Genomic DNA, 21,271 nt, shown 5'->3' on the forward strand with positions numbered 1-21,271 from the left:
CTCAACTTAAGCCTAAATTTTGCAACCAGAAGCTCATGATCTGAGCCACAGTCAGCTCCTGGTCTAGTTTTTACTGACTGTATACAGCTTCTCCATCTTTGGCTACAGAGCACATAGTCAATCTGATTTCTGTGTTGACCGTCTGGTGATGTCCATGTGTAGAGTCGTCTCTTGGGTTGTTGGAAAAGAGTGTTTGCTATGACCATCATATTCTCTTGACAAAATTCTACCAGCCTGTGCTCTGCTGCATTTTGTACTCCAAGGTCAAACTTGCCTGTTATTCCAGTTATCTTTTGGCTTCTTACTTTAGCATTCCAATCCCCCATGATGACAAGGACATCATTTTTGGGTGTTAATTCTCGAAGGTGTTGTAGGCCTTCATATAACCGGTCAACTTCAGCCTCTTCAGCACCAGTGGTTGGGACATAGACTTGGACTATTGTGATGTTGAATGGTTTTCCTTGGATTCGAACTGAGTTCATTCTGTCATTTTGGAGATTGTATCCCAGTACTGCTTTTCCTACTCTTTTATTGACTATGAAGGCTACTCCATTTCTTCTGAGGGATTCTTGCCCGCAGTAGTATACCTGATGGTCATCTGAATTAAATTCACCCATTCCTGTCCATTTTAGTTCACTCATTCCTAAGAGGTCGATGTTCTGTCTTGTCATCTCTTGTTTGACCACATCCAGCTTGCCTTGATTCATGGATCTTACATTCCAGGTTCCTATGGAGTATAGATCTTTACAGCATCAGACTTTCCTTTCACCACAAGATACATCTGCAACTGAGTGTCCTTTTGGCTTTGACCCAGTTGCTTCATTCTTTCTGGTGCTACTAGTACTAGCCCTCTGCTCTTCCCCAGTAGCATATTGGACACCTTCCAACCTGAAGGGCTTATCTTCCGGTGTCATATCTTTTTGCCTTTTGGTACTGTCCATGGGGTTTTCATGGCAAAGATACTGGAGTGGGTTGCCATTTCCTTCTCCAGTGGATCACATTTTGTCAGAGCTCTCTGCTATGATCTATCTTTCTTGGGTGGCCCTGCACGGCATAGCTCATAGCTTCATTGTGCTACTCAAGCCCCTTTGCCACGACAAGGCAGTGATCCATGAAGGAGGCAAAATACATAGAATATTACAAATAAGGGGGTCAATCCAAACTTTTTATTCCTGATTCTTTAGTGTTATTATTACATTGCATTTATATGCTACCTTTTTTTTTCCCTTCATGAGGCATTCAGGTAAAGTTACATAGCTCCCTGTTATCCTCACAACAACCCTGTGAGCTAGGTTAGGCTATTTGTGACTGGCCCAAAGTCAGCCAGTGAGCTTCATGACAAAGTGGGCACTAGAACTCAGATCTTTTAGTTCCCCAGTCCAACATTCTAACCATCACACCACACTGGCTTCATGTATCAAGGTGTTCAGCTACACAATATCTCCCCAGCTTTTCTTTTCTCATATATGAATGTTTCTTCCTGTCCACCAGATGAAATGAAATGAATCACTATAACCACACTTAAGGGCTATCTTGGGCCCACTATTAACCATATTTACTTATAATCAGAACTTACATTATTTAGGAATCTGAAACTAGAATGTGAAGCTTGGTTGGAGAATCAGTCTGGTTTGGTAAAACACTGAAGACACATTAATGTTGGACACTGAGCATTTAAATGTACATTTTATGGAAATGTACATGTTTGGAAAAGTGAGGTACGCATTTTGTGGTTTGTATTTTGATGTTTACCCAATCAAGGAAATCTTCATAATTTAGTGGATATAAAGACAAGGAGTATAGAATAGTATATGTGGGAAAATCTGGAAGAAAAGTCAGATGTAGTTATTATGGATACCAATGCATGAATGCTCAGTTGCGGCAAAACAGTGTTTCACATAGCTGCTTCAGGATTGTGGATTCATCCCCTAAACTAGAGTTGGCAGACTTTAATGGATAGACTTGTTAGAAATATTTTACAGGCCTTCGACAACTGTATACTTGGTTAGTCTCTTAAATTGGAGACCTAATGAACCTCTGAGCATGCTGGGTCTTGCCAGCTTGCAGCATATTGGTGACCTCCTCACTGCATGGAGACAGCATGCTTGAAAATTATTCTTAAGAGCCTGCTTAGCACTCTCTGCTGTGCAGAAAAACACTTTCTAGATAATTTGATGGTGTGTAAGAGGAAGGCAAAGGGCATGAGGTATCTCTCACAGAGAGATACAATAAGCATGTACTTAAACATCTACAGATCTATTAACTTTTTCACTAACCACCCTTCCAAAACCTACAAAGCAAGTAAAAATGTGCAGCAAGCTTCATGCTGAGTTCAGAAGAGCAATTTTTAATTGCAGTGGAGAGAGCAAACAGCTTATGCACACAAATATTGGGTAGTCATAATTTTCTTTTTAACCTAATCCATTAATTCCTTGTAGGCATCCGTGCTGTGGTGAGCATATGTGCCAGCAAGAGCTTCCATTAACTTCAATGAAAGAAACAGCTTTGCTTGTCAGAGTAGATGAACACATTGAGTACTTCCATATTGAAATTAATGGGAAGTGCTTGCTGCCACATGTTGGGCACATCAGAGTCTCCACAAATCTGATGGGAAGTCTAGATGGGAGGCTTGGGTGTGTGCATGCATTTTCCACTTTTCAAGTTACAGGCTTCAACTTCATTTCCAGCAATATTCTGTGCTGTTCTGTCCAGTATTTTGATTGGATAAGCAGGAACTGACTGTACATTTGCAAGACCATTAATGACCTTTGGCTTTTCCATAACTTTTCATGAGCCTGCCATAATATTGGATTCCAAGCAATCCACCTGTAAGGCTAATGCAGGTACTTAGCTTGGCCAACTCAATGGCCCACAAGTATAGCCTGAATTTGGATAATTTGGGAGACAGCTTAGTGGCTGAGCACATGTCTTAGTTTCAGAGAGCCTGTTTTCAGTCACTGGGATCTTCAGGTTGGAAGATGACACCCTGTTGTGCCACTGCCAATCACTGGAGATGTTACTTGGTTAGGGGGACAGGTGGGCCTAACTCAGCAAAGAACATTAAAAGACAAATGCTGGATCAGACCATCTAATCCAGCCTCCTGCCCACACTGTGGCCAACCAGCTGCCCGTGGGAAACCCACAAGCAGGACATGAATGCAATGGCACCCTGCTACATATGTCCTTCAGAAACTGGTGTCTTTTTACCTATACCTCCCACACTGGGACAACACAATTTTGCTTCACTTTGTGCTGGATGCCTACAAATAACTAGTAATGATCACAGCATTGCATACTTCTCAGTTGTGTGATGTAAAAATTCAATTTGAAAGCGAGGTGAATGTATAGATTGATACTATGCAGAGAAAGCTCTCCAAAGTAGGCCAGGTAAAGCAAGAAGGTGGGGATAAGAGAGAATTGGTGTGATGTGAAAGCTATGCAGCTTGTCTACCTCAAGGAATAAAAGAACCCGAAGCCTCACTGTTGGGCATGTCCTTCAGGCACCAGCTTAAGTTTATGTATGCTATCTTGATGAATAAAGCTTTTGCAAGAGAATCCTGTTCTGTCTTGAGCCAGATCAGAAATTCAGGGCAGTTGAAATGAACAAGAGGAGTGTGATGAAGAAACTCTAAAGTTGTGCATGTATTACATCAAGAGAAGCTCACTAGGTAATTTCAGCATGCACACACACACATCATAGATAATCCTAGGCAAAGCTACTTTATTCTGGTAATCTATTACTTCCTTCTTCATGGGCATAGTTTTAATTCCATATACAGCTCCCACTTGGGGGAAAGAGTCAAAACCAACTGTGGCTATTTTCATTTTTAAAAATTACTATTATTTATTTACTGGCATTTGGGGGCGTGCGACTAATAACACATATTTCCATATCATGCTGCTGTGTAGTTTCAGCACTGCCCTTGCACAGTATAAACCAACCAGAACATGCTTAATGAACTAAACACACCCATGCTCCTAAAATGTGGAAGTACAATATATCCTAATTCCCTAAAGGACATTCTATTGACATCTTCATATTTTTCTAAGCAAAACTTGCAGTCCCTCTGAACAGTGAGTAAAAATAACATGCATCTAACTTAAGAGAGATCATGTTATTCTAGGTTTAGCTATTCATTCCAGGTTAAGTTGAAAAACAGATAAAACATATTACAGTTGGCTAAAGAATGCTGGGAGCTGGGAGTATTTTATGTCTAAATATGCATTTGCGATAAGGAGCAAACACTTTGGGTTCCAATAATAAAAAGTAAAGTGAGGATTTTAAATTCACCATGTAGTAACTTACCTTTATTTCTTGCATTTTCTGGACTCTTTTCCTGCTGTAATGTAAAACAAAGAAAAAAGCAATTACTTCACCTATATTGTCAGGAAAAAATACATTATACTCAGGTAAATAACAGTGAAACTTTGAATATGCATTTTAAGCATATATGTGAACCAACTGATCCTTCACAGTAGAGTGATTCTATCAAATTCATCAGGATTTACTCAGCCAAGAAATACCAAATGTGTAGCAAAAGGGCTTTTAGCATGCAGCTTAAGACATGCTTACTAAGGATTCTGTCCTATTGCTTATTTCTGAGAAAGAATACACAAAATTGTGCATTTACATCATGATGTTCCAAATCCAGGCTTTCCCTCATAATGCTAAATCAAAGGCTGGGGATGGGAATTCGTTATCAGGTGCAGTGGGGTGGGATACTGGGGGAACTGGCAGACAGTGCAAAGGATTTAGTGTTCACCTGTTTTGCTCTCCAGCCTCAGTGTGGAGAAAGCCTTGTATTAAGGGACACTTGCAGGAAAAAATAACCCACCCTCAGACCTATCATCTCAGTATTTGGAATTGCACATTTGTTAAGGAAATATTTAATTGGATCAAGAGAATAGAATGATTTTAAATACTACTGCAGCTCAGTTTTGCAGTGAAACAGGGAGTGTTTGAGTTGTTCTGTGCTTTCCCCACAGCATCATCTGCAGAAAAGACTGATATTTTAGGACTACAGCAGCAGCTTGACTGAGGTCTCTGGAAACTTTAGTGATGCAGAATGCTGCAGCTCTCTTCTTGGGGAGGCAAGTTTCTGAACATTCTTTGAGCCTGCTAATCAGCTGTTAATCCGTTATTATCTACTTCCAGTCTTATTGCAGAATTGAAATCAGAGCACTGTCTGAAGAGCGTTTCATTTCCTGCTTTTTCTCTACATAACCACTAGGTACCATTGTGTTGTAGCAGAATAGCACAAACATGCAGTTTCTTTTGTTTTCACAATTAAAGGCCATATATTCCCTAATCTAATATAAACAAAACTTATAGAAAGTGTTGATTAGACACAGAAGCAAAACTGGAGGGCCAAAAATGTCATCAAAATAACATGTAAACAACTATGAGCAGAGAATGGTGAATACATGATAATGCTTCATGCAGAAAAGTCCTTTAACTGCAGTGCTGAGTTGTATTGCTTCCCCACTGACTTCCAGTAACAATTCAGGATGTGGATCTAATCTACAAAGGTTCATTCCTGTGCTCTGTGACAACAGCTAAGGGCAGATCTCCATACCAAAACTGGCTGTACAATGATCTCTCTAGGACTGTCACTTTCTAGGGAATTGGCAGGCAGGTGTTGTGTGACTCTCATATTGCTTAAGAACTTTCCCATGGGCAGCTGTTTAGCCACTGCATACACAAAATGCTTGGATCCCTGGTTTCTTCCAACATGGCTTGCCTTAGAGTCTTTCCCTCTGTTCAGACACCTTCCATATTTGCCGATTATCTCCATGCTTTCTGAAGCATGGCAGGTGGGAACACAAGGCACACCTTTCTTGACAGCAAAAGTTGTGCTAAAGAGATCAATACTTCTTTCTGGATTTTTGCTTTTAGGCAAGTAGCCAAAGGTTGATTTTTTAAAGAAAGACTTTGCTCTGAATTAATTGTATGCTGTCAAGTAAAGTGTTTGGCTGTTTTATCTCTTGTTTGTGTGACCACTTGATTTTTAGCCATTCAATTTTTATTGACTGATCATTCTAATGTTTGTTTCTCTGAGCTTTGAGGTTCATTGGCAGAAAGGTGGGAAGACTTAAAATACAGGGGACTGTAGAAAAGTGTTCCCAGCAGTTGCTCTATGGAATTCCCTTTAACTAGGGATTCACCAAAGGTTAAACTTTGATCTTCTGCAGAAGTAGTATAAAAAATTGTCTATTGCATCTGCTTTTGATGGCCAGAGTTCAGCATTTGCATAGAAATGAGTGTTCAGTAGGTTTTATTTAAGGTAATATGTTATTACTGGGACAGCCATACAGAACCATCCTGAGCCTTAGAATGCAGAACTAGAATATATTTTTTAAACATACATGGATCAAAATCAAATAGGAAAACTGACTAACTGTCCAAAGACATGCAAAGTATACAGACGACTCTTGCAAGTCATCCATGTTACAAGCAGTTCTCCTTGCCCTTATCACAGTCTAAAGCAAAAGTTGACAACTCATTTGTTCATTCATTTACATTTGCCTTCCTCTATGACACACATCTTATTTGTATCCAGGCAACCATGAGCGTATTATTTCTCATTCAAGCAGTAACTGACATCATATTGCATTCTTCCAGTTTAATTTCTATGCATATTTCACCTTGATTGACAAGTCAATTCTATAAAAAATACTGATGTCATTGTAGCAGTTTGGAAGTAGATGCAAAACTCATACAAAGTCTTGAACAACTCCTTAAATACATAACAGTTTAAATTCACATCCCAGCCTCCCTCCATGGGTTATATTTTCCGTCCCCTCAGAAGCTAACTCCACATCCAGTTGTGTTCAGATAATCATTCTGAAGTCAGTCAGCTTAAATGCTCATAACATGATGCATGAGTGCAGCTTTGCATACTGAAAAGCAGGGGACAGCCATGGTGAAGTAAAACTAGAAATTATTATGCATTTAACCTTTTATTGTTTTAAAGGTATTTTATTTGTTAAGCTGCTCTAGAAAAGCAGCATCTAGGCGGTTTTAAATCAGTCAGTAAAGATGACTTGCAAACTGTTGTGAGATTTTGAAATGTCAGGCTCCAGCATCTGAAGCCACTCATTAAATTCAGTACTTGTGCTAATAAGTTATTTTTCTTCGCAGCAAGCCTACCTCAAAACTATTCCCTTCTTTATGACCTGGTGTTGTGTCATGATTGTGCACTTAGAATAAAATCCCATGGAATGCCTCTAATTTATTTATTTCAATAAATCTTTCAGTAAGCAACCAATAGAAGAAGACTTTGTAGTATGATGTTTAAACTAACCCCTATAGAGGAGATTATTACATCTGGGATCATGATTATGGCATTATCCTTCCTGAACTACCATGCAACCCACATCTTCTCTCCCCAGAAGGCATTTTACACAAATTAAATGTACAATGTAGGCATAAAAACAGACTGTGCAGTTATGGCATACAACTCACAAACAATGGATTTTAGACCATCAGATTTTTTAAAATTCCTCCTGCTTCCACAGTCCATGAAACACAGCAAAAAGGAAGCATCCCCACATGGCTGGGACGCTGTTCAGAGAACCGAAACCCAAACTCTAACCCGGATGCTGTAACAGTATCCTGTAATAGCAAGGGGTTGGACCCAATAACCTTCTGGCCCCTTCCAGTTCTACTATTTTAAGATTCTAACCCTAGATTGCAATAATTTTGGGCACAGTAGTCACTACTGATTTTATACCCACATTTTATATTACTTAGGTTGCAATTCCATTCTCACTTACTGTGACTTACTTCTGAATAGTCATGAATAAGATTGCACTTTATAGTATGTTTAGGAGAGAGTCATCAACTTTGTTTCTGATTGGTTTCTTATGACTTTATCAGTTGCAAACAGGCAGGTGAGGGCTTCTTTTAATTGGATCTGGGTTTTCTGTTAGCTTATTTGGAGTTTTGTTTATTTATTTGCATGTGCACCTGCAAGAAGGCATCCCCCTCACAGCTGTAACTCAGGAGCAACAAATCTATTCACAAGTAAACTTGTGAATAAATGGAATACACTGTCATAGTTCTTGTGGGCTTAGTAATCATATCAAAATATCTTAGACATTTGTGCTAGCACTGATCATTATAGGAACTACAGTTGCAACAGCAGGGAACAGGAAAATATAAATTAGAAGCCAATTATCCTGCCAGCATCTACCTGAATTTCAGCTGCAAGCTGATTTTTCCCCCTCCTCCCAAAGGTAACAATAATGCCTTTTTTGTGGCATTTACTAACCATCACCTTCTGGTTAACTATGACAACACTACCAAAAACATTTCTTCTGCTTTCACATACTGTGATAAGCTCATCAAAACAGCCTGATACAAAGTATGTTCTTAAAACTAGTTCAAGACTCTTCAATGTCTGAAGTCAAATTTGTCTTTTACTTCCACATGGATCACTCTCACTCAAATGGGACTCCTTTGTTCCTCATTTCTAGCAGTAAAAGGCAGTCCTTCAAACAAAGGAACAGACTTCCTCACACTACAGCTGGTATCAGTGCTGTTTCTGGGTGGAAAATAAACTGGAAACTCTTGAGTGAGTCAGGGAGGTCCAGGGAGTAGTGATATTTGTGACTGACTGGAAAGGGTTGTTGTGAAGTTTGCATAATATTTAGTCCTGAAAGCACTAAATGGCATTTTTGCTTAAAGCTATATGATGTTTTAAAGAATCCACTATTTGCAAAGGACCTCAGTGGATCCCCCTGCTGCTTCAGTGAAAGCTTTGAAATTGAAAAATGTAATCATGAGGCACATCAGAACTTGGTGTTTTCTCAAAATCATTAAGTTATTAAGAATCTTCTTATATGGATATCTGAGAAATCTGATGGGAGTGAAATTCCAATGGATCTAATTGATTCAAACCCATGGATTCTATTCTCCCAACTTTGCTATGATGCCAATTCAATCTGATGGAAGTTGAGACAGCACATAGACTTTTGTTTTTTAAAGGGATTGTGATTTGTGTTTTTAAAAAGCTGGGAAATGTGTGCAAAATTTACTCCTCTGTGGTTTGGGCAGATCTGAAATTAACTGTCAGAAAACTGAAGGCAGCAAAGGTGGAATGTGTGCATCATATTCAGTGAGAGAAGGAGGCTTCCATACTTCTCAGTTAAATGCTACAAAACAACAGCAGTGACTTAGATCTAATAAGTTGGTCCCAGTGTGCACAAATGTGTTGAAAGTCTATCAAGTTCAAATGGAATGACTCTTCCAGTGTCACACATCCCTATCTTATTATGAAGGTAACTGGACCTATGGTGTGTTAACCTGAAGAGGACAGCCTGGTGGCAGGCTGCAGCCCCCAGTCCAATATCAACCATGTCTTTCACACCTATAATTGCCATTGCCTTTACTTGAGCAGTGATGGGAACTAGAGGAAAAACTGAACATTTCAACCATACATTGTCCAGGCACCAGGTCTATCACTGCGAAAAAAACAGAGGGGTTAATTTAGACCATACTTTCTGATGATTTTTCACTATATTGTTGTCATGTCGACCAGAAATGGCATTGCTTTACTATTTATTACATCTCAATTTTGCCATGCTGCTAAAGTCTCTTGGAGGCTTACAGAATATTAAACTTTTGCATATACAATATTGAACATAATATAAAGTGTTTTATATACAAAAACAATTTTAAATTATCAGATAGTTCATGAAAGCAATGAAGTCATTATAGTCCACAAAAGCTAGTTCAGAATAAATTTGTTAATCTGTAAAACCCTGTATCAGCTTAAAACTAGCATTAGTTGCATTTGGGGTCATTTTTGACCTGAGGCAAGTGCTGAATATGGAAAGCCTTCCTTCTGGCTGTAATTTCTTTCTAGAAGGTTTCAATCAAGAAAAGAATAGCTCTCAGCTCTCAGCAAGAAAAGGTAAGGTTTAATATTTCCCAAGGCTATACAAAAAAGAAATTCTGCATAACAATGCTTGGCCTATTGGCCTTTTCTCTGCCTAAAAATAATTTTGCCTACTATAAAAAAATCATAACAAAGCTTTCCTTCAATGAATTTTAATTCTGTTTGCTGAAACCTTTAACTTAGAAACTTAACTTTAAAAAAGAGATTGAGATTATTCTTTTGTTCCTCTGTTAGATCCTATTTTTTGGAACATAAAAGTACCCCATACAACATTCCTATAGTGATTCTGGGGTATTTTCAATCCCAGGTTTGTAGGGGAAAAACTGTAAAGCAGCTGGAATTTGGAGGATTTTTAGGTTAGACACTTTGTGACAATACCCTAGAAGGACGAGTCTATAGGGATATTCATATGTAAGTTACAGAATAGAATGTGATCTTTAGGAGGGATACCAATTACCACATGATGTGACAAAGGTGCCACAAGATTCTGTGTGTGTGTGTGTGTGTGCGTGTCTTGTGGGAAGATATATGATGATTAGTTACAGGAAAAGGAAGCAATTCTGAAAGAATTAATATGTTGTTACTATGTTTTGAATGCACTACTTTAGCATTGTTGATTTTAGCATATGGAAAACACAACAGAAATAACAATCTTATAGCTTATCGGGATATAATTGACCAATCAGGATGATTTAAATCTTGGCAAAAACTGAAAGATGAAAGGAAAAATATACAATGACTTGTTTACTATCAAATGATTTCAAACTGAAGGGGGAAATGCAACCAAATTTTAAGAGAGCTGATAGATTTTGAAATGTTGATTACATAACAGAATGATCACTTACTGGGAAGATTTTACAAATTGGTATTACACTATGACACTGAAAACCCATCAAGATAAGAAATGCATGACAATTTGGAAACAGAATCTTGGTGAAGAAAGATCATCTGGTCAGTGGGAAGCTCTTTGGAAGAAAGATATTAAATTCACTACTGGTCAAGCATTAAGAGAAAATTGGTATAATATGTTTTATTGGTGGTATATTACTCCAAAAGATATCAGGAAAATGGATAAGATTTTACAATGTAAAATGTTGGAAATGTGAAAGGGTAGATGGGACCTTCTATCATATGTGGTCAACTTGCAAAATAACACAAAAATTCTGGAAACTAATACATGCAGAAATGCAGAAAATCTTTAAAATTAAGTTTCCTATGAGTGCAAAGAATGTGCTTTTGAATACCATTCCAGAGACCCTTCAAAAATATGTCAGAGCTATTTAAGTATATGACTACGGTAGCAGCAATCACAATAGCTTCAAAATGGAAATCACTGGAGCCCCAACCATTGAAGAATGGAGGAACAGATTAGCAGAATATGCAGTGATGGCAAAGCTAACTAATTATGTAAACAGAACACCATTAGAAGAATTTATCAAATGGAAATTTTGTTGTACTTAGTATGATTAATGGAAGTCCTGGGGAGTTTGGAAAAGGAAAAGGAAAGCATTAGAATTTGACTTGGTTAGAAAATCTGCTGACATATAGAATAATTTTTGCATATTCTCAGAGTGTGGGAAGATTTGAAAAGAGTTGGTTTGGGGGGCTGCAGTATATGGGCTGTGTTTTTCTAATTTCCTTGGCAACTTTGTTTATTTTGTTCAGTTTAGTCTGTTTTGTTTATGCTACTTTTTTCTTTGTAATTGTATAAGTTGAAAAAATAAAAATTATTTTTAAAAAATAGTATTGTTGATTTGAGATTCTTGTGTTGTTTTAATTATTGCAAGCCTCACGGAGAGCCCAAGTATGAACTGTAGCAGCATACAAACTGGTCAGATAGTATGTTCCATTGTTTGTCTTTTTGCAATCCCAATCTAGGTTTGATTTTCCTTTGATTTCTTGGATCTTCTGGAAGAGGTCTCTTATTTTTCCTCTCCTGTTGTCCTCTTCTATGTCTTTGCACTGATCATTGTAATAGTTCTTTTTGTCTCTACATGATAGTCACTGAAGAGTTGTATTCAGGAATCTATCCCTATTTCTGTCACCTTTTGCTTTTGTTTCTTGCTTGTCCTTTGCAACTTTACTCTGTCATCCATATAGGCTTTTTCTTGTTGCTACAGGAATTGTCTTTGGCATTCTTCTCTAGTAATGTCTCTGGTTTCAGTGCATAGTTATTCTGGCTATTAAATTGAGCATTTAAAATCTACTCTTTATGTGGACTTTAAATTCTTAAATGATAGCTAAGTTATATTCAGTAGTAACTTTCTACTGGTGATCTTTCTTAGCCTGACTCTGATTTTTGAAATAAAGAGCAGATGGTCATTACCACAGTCTGCTCCTAGTCTTCTTTTGGCCACAAGAATACAGCTCACCTTCTGCTTCCAATTACATAATCATTTGAGTTCTGTATTGGCCATCTTGTGAAGTCCATATATACAGTTTTCTGAACAGTTGCTTGAAGTATGTGTTTGCAGTTAATGGGTTGTTGGCTTCACAAAATTCTGTGAGTTGTTCTCCTGCTTCATTTCTTACCCCTAGGCCAATTTTTCCTACATTTGATTCTGCTTTGGTTCCTGCTTTTGCATTTCAGCCACCTAGGATCACCAGCATGTCTTGTTTTGGTGTGTTATCAATTTCCTCTTTAACACCTGCATACAAGTTTTTTTATTTACTTTTCTTCAGCATCTGTTGTTAGAATGTATATTTGTATGATGGTTATTTTGATAGGTTTTCCATTATATCAGATCAATATTATTTGGTCAAACTGTGCATTGTAAGATCTTACTGCCTGTGCTATGTCTTGCCTCAGTATTACAAGCACTTCATTTCTTTTGAGTTTGACATTTTCAGAGTAAAACACAGATTTGATGGCAATTGAATCATTATAGGAGGAGCTCTGCTATCCCTTTTATCAGCATCAGTGGCAGTTCTGGCTAAAGCCTTTTGAGACAGGAGATCAGGGCTGCCCCAGCTAGGTAGTTCTTCCCACAGATATTTTTTACCTTACTTAGCTTTGTATTTTGTTAATTCACTCTGTGTTACCATAATTTATGCTTATAATTTTAGGAAACTTTATATATTTTATACTTACATTTTATATTTTTAAGTGATCAAGAAAAGATACCTAGAATGCATCCCTCTCATGAATTTATTTAAATATCCATGGTAATTTTTCAGTACTAAAGTATTTTTTGTAGAATCTCCTTCTGTTTACAAGTACATAGTTTATATACTCCTTGAGCAAAGCAGATGTACCTTTATGATTACTTTAGTATATATACAGGGCCCCAGGTCTAGTTCATGAACTTGGCACGTGGATGGGAGCTTTGACCCTTTCAGCCTAGTCCATATGAGGTATCCTGTACTTATACTAAAAACGGAGGAGAACATATACCCACTAGCTGTGTCTTAAACCTTATGGCTGCAAAGGTACTTTGATAAATATATCTCAGACTTAACAAGAAAGAAGAAGGATAACTATGACATATTAGATTTTTGAGTGGTTGTCATTTTTCCCCTTAGAGGCTCATTGTTTTTAACAGTTGCATGAACGCTACAAATCTCTGCTGCTTGTTTCAGTTATTAGTTGCCAAGCTTCTCTCAGAAAATTAGGTGCAGGTTGTCTTGCATCATCAGAGTTAATTGAAGGATCAACCAGATGTTAATGAAATCAGAAATGTCCCATCAAAAATGCAAATTAGTTTTAAATTGTAGCTTCCTCGATTTCTGTCTAAGCCTGAAAAACACTTTGCTCTATTATATTGTCATGCATTTCCATCAAAGCTACTTTTGTTACATTCTGTTCAGGATTTAAACCTGCTGAAGAACGATAACAGATTATACTCCATTGCCATTCCCAATCTATCTAATGAAAAGGAAATCCTAAACTGAATAGCACCAGTCTTATGTTGTCATAAATACGCTTTCCCTGTTTTTGCTCCAGAAAAATCATGAAACTTTATTCTATTATGCAAATTAATATTACAGATTAAGTCTGCAAGTTCACTTTTCTGATTATCCTAACACTGCTATGTTTATGAATTCTGTTAACCAAAATCAGGTTGATCTACTGTAAAAGAAAAAAAAAGACTTATTTTAGGATTGTATCTATTTTTGTATAAGCCACCTATTGGATTAATAAGCCATCTCAAGGCAGGTTGCAGAATGCATCCCCTACCAGTTTCTTTTTCCAGACTGCCCTCAGATATTTGGACAGAACAGATAAGTAGTATCTGAGGTAAAATAGCTCAGATACTAACTTTCCCTTACATATTTAAAACAAAAGTAACTATCATTTGCAAGTAGATGAGTGATAGAACAGACAGACCAAACGCTTTATCCAGAATATGCCAGGTTTTTTGTTTTTTTACAGGAACCTTCCCCCACATATGGGAAGCATTCAAAAATGATGCCCCATTTCCTGATGAGGTTCAATGCACTATCTCATTGTATTGCACAGGAGGCCACCTTAAGACATGTATAGATGTTGTTTACATAAATGTTCATATCACATAATACAGAATGGAATACCCCTGTATATATACATATATTTTCCAGAGTGCCAGGATAGGTGGGTGTTTTTGTATCAGTGCTGGCTATTACTGCCTTAAAGGGGATAAAAACACAGCATAAAATTATGTTGCCTAGAATTCGGTAGCTAATGGCCAAGATAATCACAACTGCAAGTTGAGTCAAGAGATGCCCGTAATAAGTTGCAGAATTACATAGATGGAGCTGAACTGTGGAGCAAGTTAGAGAAACAGTGAAAGAGGAACAGAGAGAGAGCCCTGACATAAGAAAACTGCAAAGCTGTTCATATGATGTGCTGAAATTTCCCATTTGGTAGAAGCTAAATTGCTTTCTATACTTTTTTCAAAAAAAGAAGAAAATTTAAGTTAAGTTCATATGGGTGGTATTATTGCACTTCTCTTTGTTATGAGGTAGCCAAGGAGCTTATATGACAGCGGCCTGTATTTTGTCACACATCTCTCTTTAGCCTCCCTAGTTTACCATATATCCATTTAAACCTGTAGAAGGCATTTCATGAAGCTTTTTCTGATCAAAAAGTCTGTGCATGCTGGGGCTGTAGAACACTGAAGAAATGCGTAAAAAAACAAGCATATTCTACCTCTCTTGCAATGATAAGATAAACTCAAAAAGGCCGTCCAAGCACCCCATGAATAAAGAAGAACAGAAGCCTTTACAAGAGGTCAAGAAAACTGGAGGACAGACGTTGGCCTAAAACTAGCTGCAAGGTATGTGATGATAGACTACCAGCTAGGGCAAGTTAAGATGCTCACAGCAAGTGCATCAACAATCATCTTCACAAGCTACTTATATGTACACAGAGTACGTTTACAGGTAGATACATATTTCAGGTGAACTCCATATGCATGTGGATGCTTGCAAAGAATTCTCCCTCACAGCCAAACTGAAGCCGCTAAAGCCTTACTGAAGTCAATAGGGCATAACTGTATCTTTATGGGAAATGATCTGTCAAATCTGAGATTTTCCAGAAACATTTTTCTAGAGAATCTTTGCTACATGGGTCAGACAAGTGTCATAGTTAATGCAACTTTCGCTCAGCTTTTGTCAAGACAATGAAGTTATAGGAACTGCTTTAGGATTCTGAACCAGAATTATCAGCTTATTTTATAGTGCCTAACATCATCTCAGTAATGAAGGGCAATTAAGCAGAATTAACAGTCATACCACCATAATAATAATTGTGTGTGGATTTAAATATATGCATATATGATACATACAGTTAAGATGATTAATTGTTCTAGAGCTTTTGTAAAAAGTGCAAATGATTTTGCTGTTGAGACTTCTTGATTTGCAAAAATATACCAACAGGCTGAGATCGTGAATTCAATAACCAAATGAATATTGGAGCAGTTGCAGTATGTTGCATCATGTTATGTTTCATCATCTTATGTCAGCCGAAACCAGTGAGGTGTAGCAATGCATAGCACACCAGAACTGAAAAGAATCCTCTCTTTTGTGTCAGGCAGGTTGTATTCAATCCAGACTTTTCAATACACAGCAGATGAAAAGCAGAGAAAATTTTCCACTGGGTTTATGATGAGAAGAGATTCTGGATGGCTAACCACACAAATTGCTATTCTGGCACATTAGGAGCTTTGAGCTACTTGTAAGATATCTAACCTGGCACTGTAGGGGAGGGAAAAACACCCTGATTTAAGTGCACTGCGATGCTTTAGCAGGAGTAAAAATATAATCTTTCCTTATTTCAGCTGCTATAAGTTGCGATCCAGAACACACTTACCAAGAAATAAGTTACATTAAAATCAAGGAGATTCACTCCAAGGATAAAGGGTCAGGGAAACAATCTTCATACACAGGTAACCTCAATCCTTTTACAGAATGGGTTGGGTACAACTGACATTTTTATCATGGAGCAGTGATGTGCTAGGCAAACACCATAGGTAGGGTCTGAAATTCAGTAAAGAAAGTCTACATGTTATAAACACATTGCATAGAAAAGAATTTACCACACAAATGCATCATAAGTACAAGTGACAAAATACCCCATAATAACCTGGTTAGCAAACTAGCTTAAAAATGGGCTAGTGAACAACTATCAGGTGAATCAATAGCTAGAGAATCAGACTAAAAGAGTACTTATCAATGGCACCTTCCCAAACTGGCGAGAGGGCCCACGGGCTTGAGTCAGGGGCCCAGTACAAATTATTTGGATGAGGAGGTACAGGGAACACATATGAAATCTGCAGATGGCAAAAAATTGGGAAGGATAGCTAATACCCTGGAAAGCAGAAATACAATTCTAAATGTCCCTAAAGGTTCAAAGTTGTGGCATGAAAACAATAGAATGAAATTTAATAGAGACAAATGCCAAGTTTTGCAGCAATGAAGAAAAAACCAAATGCATAGTTACCAGAAGTGGGGTACCTGGCTCAACAATACTACAGGCAGAGATGATCTCTTAATTTTTGTAGCTCACAAGCTGAATATGAGTAAACAATGCGATATCACTGCAAAAAAGGCAACTGCTAGTTTGGACAGTATTAACATAAATACCACTTTCAAATCATGTGAGGTGCTAGTTTTCCTCCACTCAGCACTGGTTATGCCTCTCCTTGAGTACTGCATTTAGTTCTGGGCACCACAGTTTAAGAAAGATGCAGGCAAACTGGAAAAGGTCCAGAGGAAGGTTGTTGACTGGAAACAAAGAAAGCCTGGAAGCACTGGGAATATTAGCCTTGAGAAGAGAAGATGAAGGGAAGATAAGATAGCACTCTTCAAGTATTTGAAATGTTGTCACACAGACTAGGCCCAGGATCCCTTCTCAGTCATCCCTGACATAGAATTAAAGACTCAAGATTCAGAAAGTCAAATTCTGGCTATCAGAAAGAACCATTGAGATGGCAATACGACAAGTCATTGGCTCTCCCACACTGCAGATGCACTGGACAGGGATGCTCTAATTTGAAGTCCTGCACTAAGCAGACACTTGGAACTTTTGGACAATTGGAGCCTTACAGTCCTCTTCCAACTTTACTATTCTATGATTCTATGATTCTATGAAATGTTGGTAGATAGCTCCATACCAAAGCCACGAGGAGAACCTACTTTGAAGTGAATCCCCAACTGCAATAATATCTTTGAATAATGTAAAGCGGAAAAGACAATTTCCATTTAGAAATCTAGACTACATTTGAATAAATAATAATTTTTCATAGCCTATATAGGACTGCAAGTGTTTTTTTAACTCTTTTCTTTTGCCAGGTTTTTGTGTCTTTAACAGTAAAAACATTACCTGTGAAGCTAGTGCCACCATATGGATTAGGTAATGGAGGGAGGGATCTGACATCAACAGCCCTATATCTAGAGTTGGTTTATTTATTATTTATTTATCAGATTTCTAACCTGCCCGAATAGCCATATGGCTCACTAAATTTCCTATGCCCTTTAGTGCCTACTGTACTAATATGGTCATGATCATGGATTTATTATTAATATAGAACAAACTATAAGATTAGCACCTTAAACAATGGAAGATTGGCTGAAGAATGATGATTTGTTGATTTATTATATCTTTCATTTTAATTATTGTAATCCAAGGCTCCACACTTGTAGCATAGGGCTTGAAAAATTAAACAGAGAGAGAGAGAGAGATTTTCTTCATTATTTTTGCACATTGGTACTTGGCAACACTGTAACTTTCTTCATTGGAGTTAAAAAGGAAAAGAAATACCTCTGATCCTCTCACAAAATCTAATCTTGCATTTTTTCCCTAATAAAATAGAAGGATGGCATCTATATACCCAACAATAGACACAGTATTAATTAGTTTAGTACAGTGGTGTCTGGTTTAGGCATGCAGATGAATTATATTAGATTGTTAGAAACATAAATCACCAATTAAAGAAAGTTGGGTGGAAGAGGGTATACAAATCTGAGTAACATAATTTTGATAATGAAAGCCTATCATCAGACACATCATATTATGTAGTTAAAATGCATAAATGATTTTTCATGCTCATTACATTTTGTGCTTAGAATGTATATTACTATGTACTTACTGTTTTGTACAATCTCATCCAGTTCAGCAAGGGAGATCTACAAACAGAAGTGGATATGTGTGCATAGATTTGACTGCTAAACGAATTCAGGGAATGCACAAATAGATTAATTATACTGTGCATCTGAGTTTCCTTCTTTGGGATCTAAAAGTTATGGTGACAAGATTTCATGGGCTAGTAATCATATGCATTAAACTGTAAACTCAACTAGCAATTTCCATATATGAAATAAATATATACAGGTAAGAGAGAAGGATGTGGTAATGTAATTACCAGGTGATGGCAGAAAATCTAGCAGTAAGACATATTTATTTATTATTTATTATTACATTTATATCCTGCCTTTTTTCTACTGAACAAAGAGATCAAGGTACCCCATATAGTCCTATTCCTCTCCATGTTATCCTTACAAATATCTTGTAAGGTAGCTTAGACTGAGAGTCAGTCACTGGCACCAAATCACCAACTGAGCTTTGCGGTCAAGTGGGGACAAGAACACCAGTCCAGAATTCTAACTACTAATCTGTTGATGTTTTTATGTACCATTATGTCCCATCAAGTCAATTCAAACTGATAGAGATCTTATGAATGAAAAAACTCAGCTCAGCTCTTGTAAATTCAGGGCTGTGACTTCCCTTACATTTTCATTTCATCTCATATTAGGTCTTTCCTTTTCTTCCTCTACTTTTGATCTCACTAGCATGATTGTCTTCTCCAGAGAATTTTGCCTTCTTACCATGTGGCCAAAGTATGACAGCCTGTTTTGTCCTGTCTGCTTCTAGTGTGTGTCCCTTTGATTTCTTGTGTCATCTGGAAGAGGTATCTTCTGTTGTCCACTTCTATTTCGTTGCAGGAGTCATTGTAATATAATGACCAGTATAGTTCTTTTTGTATCTATGTGATATTCACTGAAAAGTTGCATTCACCATTCTGTCACTTTTCGCATTGGTTTCTTGTCTGTCCTTAGCAACTGTGTTTCCATTGTCTAGGCTTGCTTTGTTTTGTTTTGTTTGCTACAAAAATTGTCTTTTGGCTCATGGTCAATTGAATAATGCAAATCTATCAGGAATGTTATTTAAGTTGTATTCTGGCACTATGTTCCTATTAGTGATCTTTTTTAGCTTGACTCTGATTTTTTTAAAAATATATTAAGGGTCTATGGCACTAGCACAATCTGCTACTGGTTTTGTTTCGGCATTAAGAGTATAGCTTCTCTATCTCCTCATTCCAGTTAGAGTTGATTTCTGTGTTGGCCATCTGGTAATGTCCATGTATATACCACCCATCTGGTTGGCTGGTTGCTTGAAATAAGTTTGCTATAAACAGATTGTTGGCTTCACAAAATTAATATGTCATTCACTTGCATCATTTCTGCTCCTTAGGCCAAATTTTCCTACACAATTTAATTTGCTTTGCTTCCTACTTTTGCATTAGTTTCTTAGGTTTATCACCATGCTTTTCCATGTGTGTGTTTGTGTGTTATCAGTTTTGTCTTGAACACTTGCATAGAACTTTTAGATTTTTTTACTTTTTTAGCATCTGTTGTTGAAGCAGAGACTTGAATGATGGTTATGTTGATAGGTTTCCCACAAATTCTGACTGGCATTATTTGGTAGGCTTTTTCATTATACTATCTGTGCTACATCTTTGGGTTTTGAAGGTAAAATGATTCAGAAGTGGTTTACCATTGCTATCTTCACAATAATCACCAGAGTTAGCTTGAGCATCACTGCCATTGTTTGTGAAAGATGCTCTGCCAATGTCACCTTCAACTAGCTTCCCTTCAGAAATTTATCAGCCTCCATCACCATTAGATACATCCATTCAGTTCTGCTGATGTGACCATTACAGATACTCATTCTGTTCTGCTCCTGAAGAGGGCAGATTCCTCTTAGTTTGTTCCCTCAGTTTTGACCCTTCCACTTTGAGGGATCCTGCTAGAAGACCACCCCAGTGACACAGTCTGGCTTCCTGGCTGCATTGCTCTTGGCTTCTGACATTCTCAACGCCATGTTAAGGTGTGCAACCAGTGGGAGGGGGGTCACTATATGCTACCAGCTCTCAATAGATATAGGTATAACTAAATCAATGTGTCATCTACTCTACAGATGACAAATGCAAATAAACCCCTCAAAAGAATAAAAGATCCAACCAAATTTGGTGAAACTGGAGGTGGCTGAATGTCATTTTCTCCTATATTCCTTTCAAAAAAATCTTAAAATCTTTCTGTCCCTTTTATAAGGATATTTGTGAATTTTGTAGATTCTTCTCAAAAACTTTCATAGATACAACTATTATCTTCTTAGCACAGAGATAAACATGTTGTATTTCCCTGCCATGTATCTGTTAAAGAACAGCCTGTCAGAAGAAAAGAGGTGACAGTCCTAATTCAGCACCACAAACCCTGAGTATAATCCCAGGGTTTCAAACCTACTCTTTTAAGAACTAATAACACTCAAAGATTTCTTCCAGGATTGATCAATCTCCTGTCATTCAATTTCTCACACTTTTGATTTTTAAAAAAAGTTTTTGCCATCCTGCTTATGAAGAAATGTGTGAAAGCTGGTAATTTATCAGAAATGACCCAAAGAAAATTCTTGTCCAAGCCCATGTGAAAACAGCTCCCAACCGGTAATAAGTAGGGAAAGTAAGTGAATAGACTGCACAAATACTGCAAGATGGACAATTATATTTTGCAGTGAGCTAGTCACTTCCACTTCCTATTTAGTCAAATTCAGTTCATGTTAAATCTATATAAAATTTTCAGTTTCTATTTTGAACTTTTTTGCAGAAGCACTGCAC

General features: G+C 37.4%; 1 protein-coding gene across 3 annotated transcripts in view; it reads right to left on the reverse strand.

The window, feature by feature from the left end:
* Positions 1-21,271, reverse strand: part of FSTL5 (follistatin like 5) — a 356,934-nt gene that overhangs the window by 315,724 nt on the left and 19,939 nt on the right. For 2 of the 3 annotated variants that reach the window (XM_044430808.1, XM_044430807.1), the window contains exon 2: positions 4,307-4,337. In XM_044430808.1, the coding sequence (XP_044286743.1) occupies positions 4,307-4,337 (31 nt within the window). Of the gene's footprint in view, positions 1-4,306; positions 4,341-21,271 lie in introns of all 3 variants that reach the window. The other variant, XM_044430806.1, reaches the window with a different exon arrangement.

The sequence above is a fragment of the Varanus komodoensis genome, unplaced genomic scaffold (genome assembly GCF_004798865.1).
Source record: "Varanus komodoensis strain SLA01 unplaced genomic scaffold, ASM479886v1 scaffold21, whole genome shotgun sequence".
Taxonomy (NCBI): domain Eukaryota; kingdom Metazoa; phylum Chordata; class Lepidosauria; order Squamata; family Varanidae; genus Varanus; species Varanus komodoensis.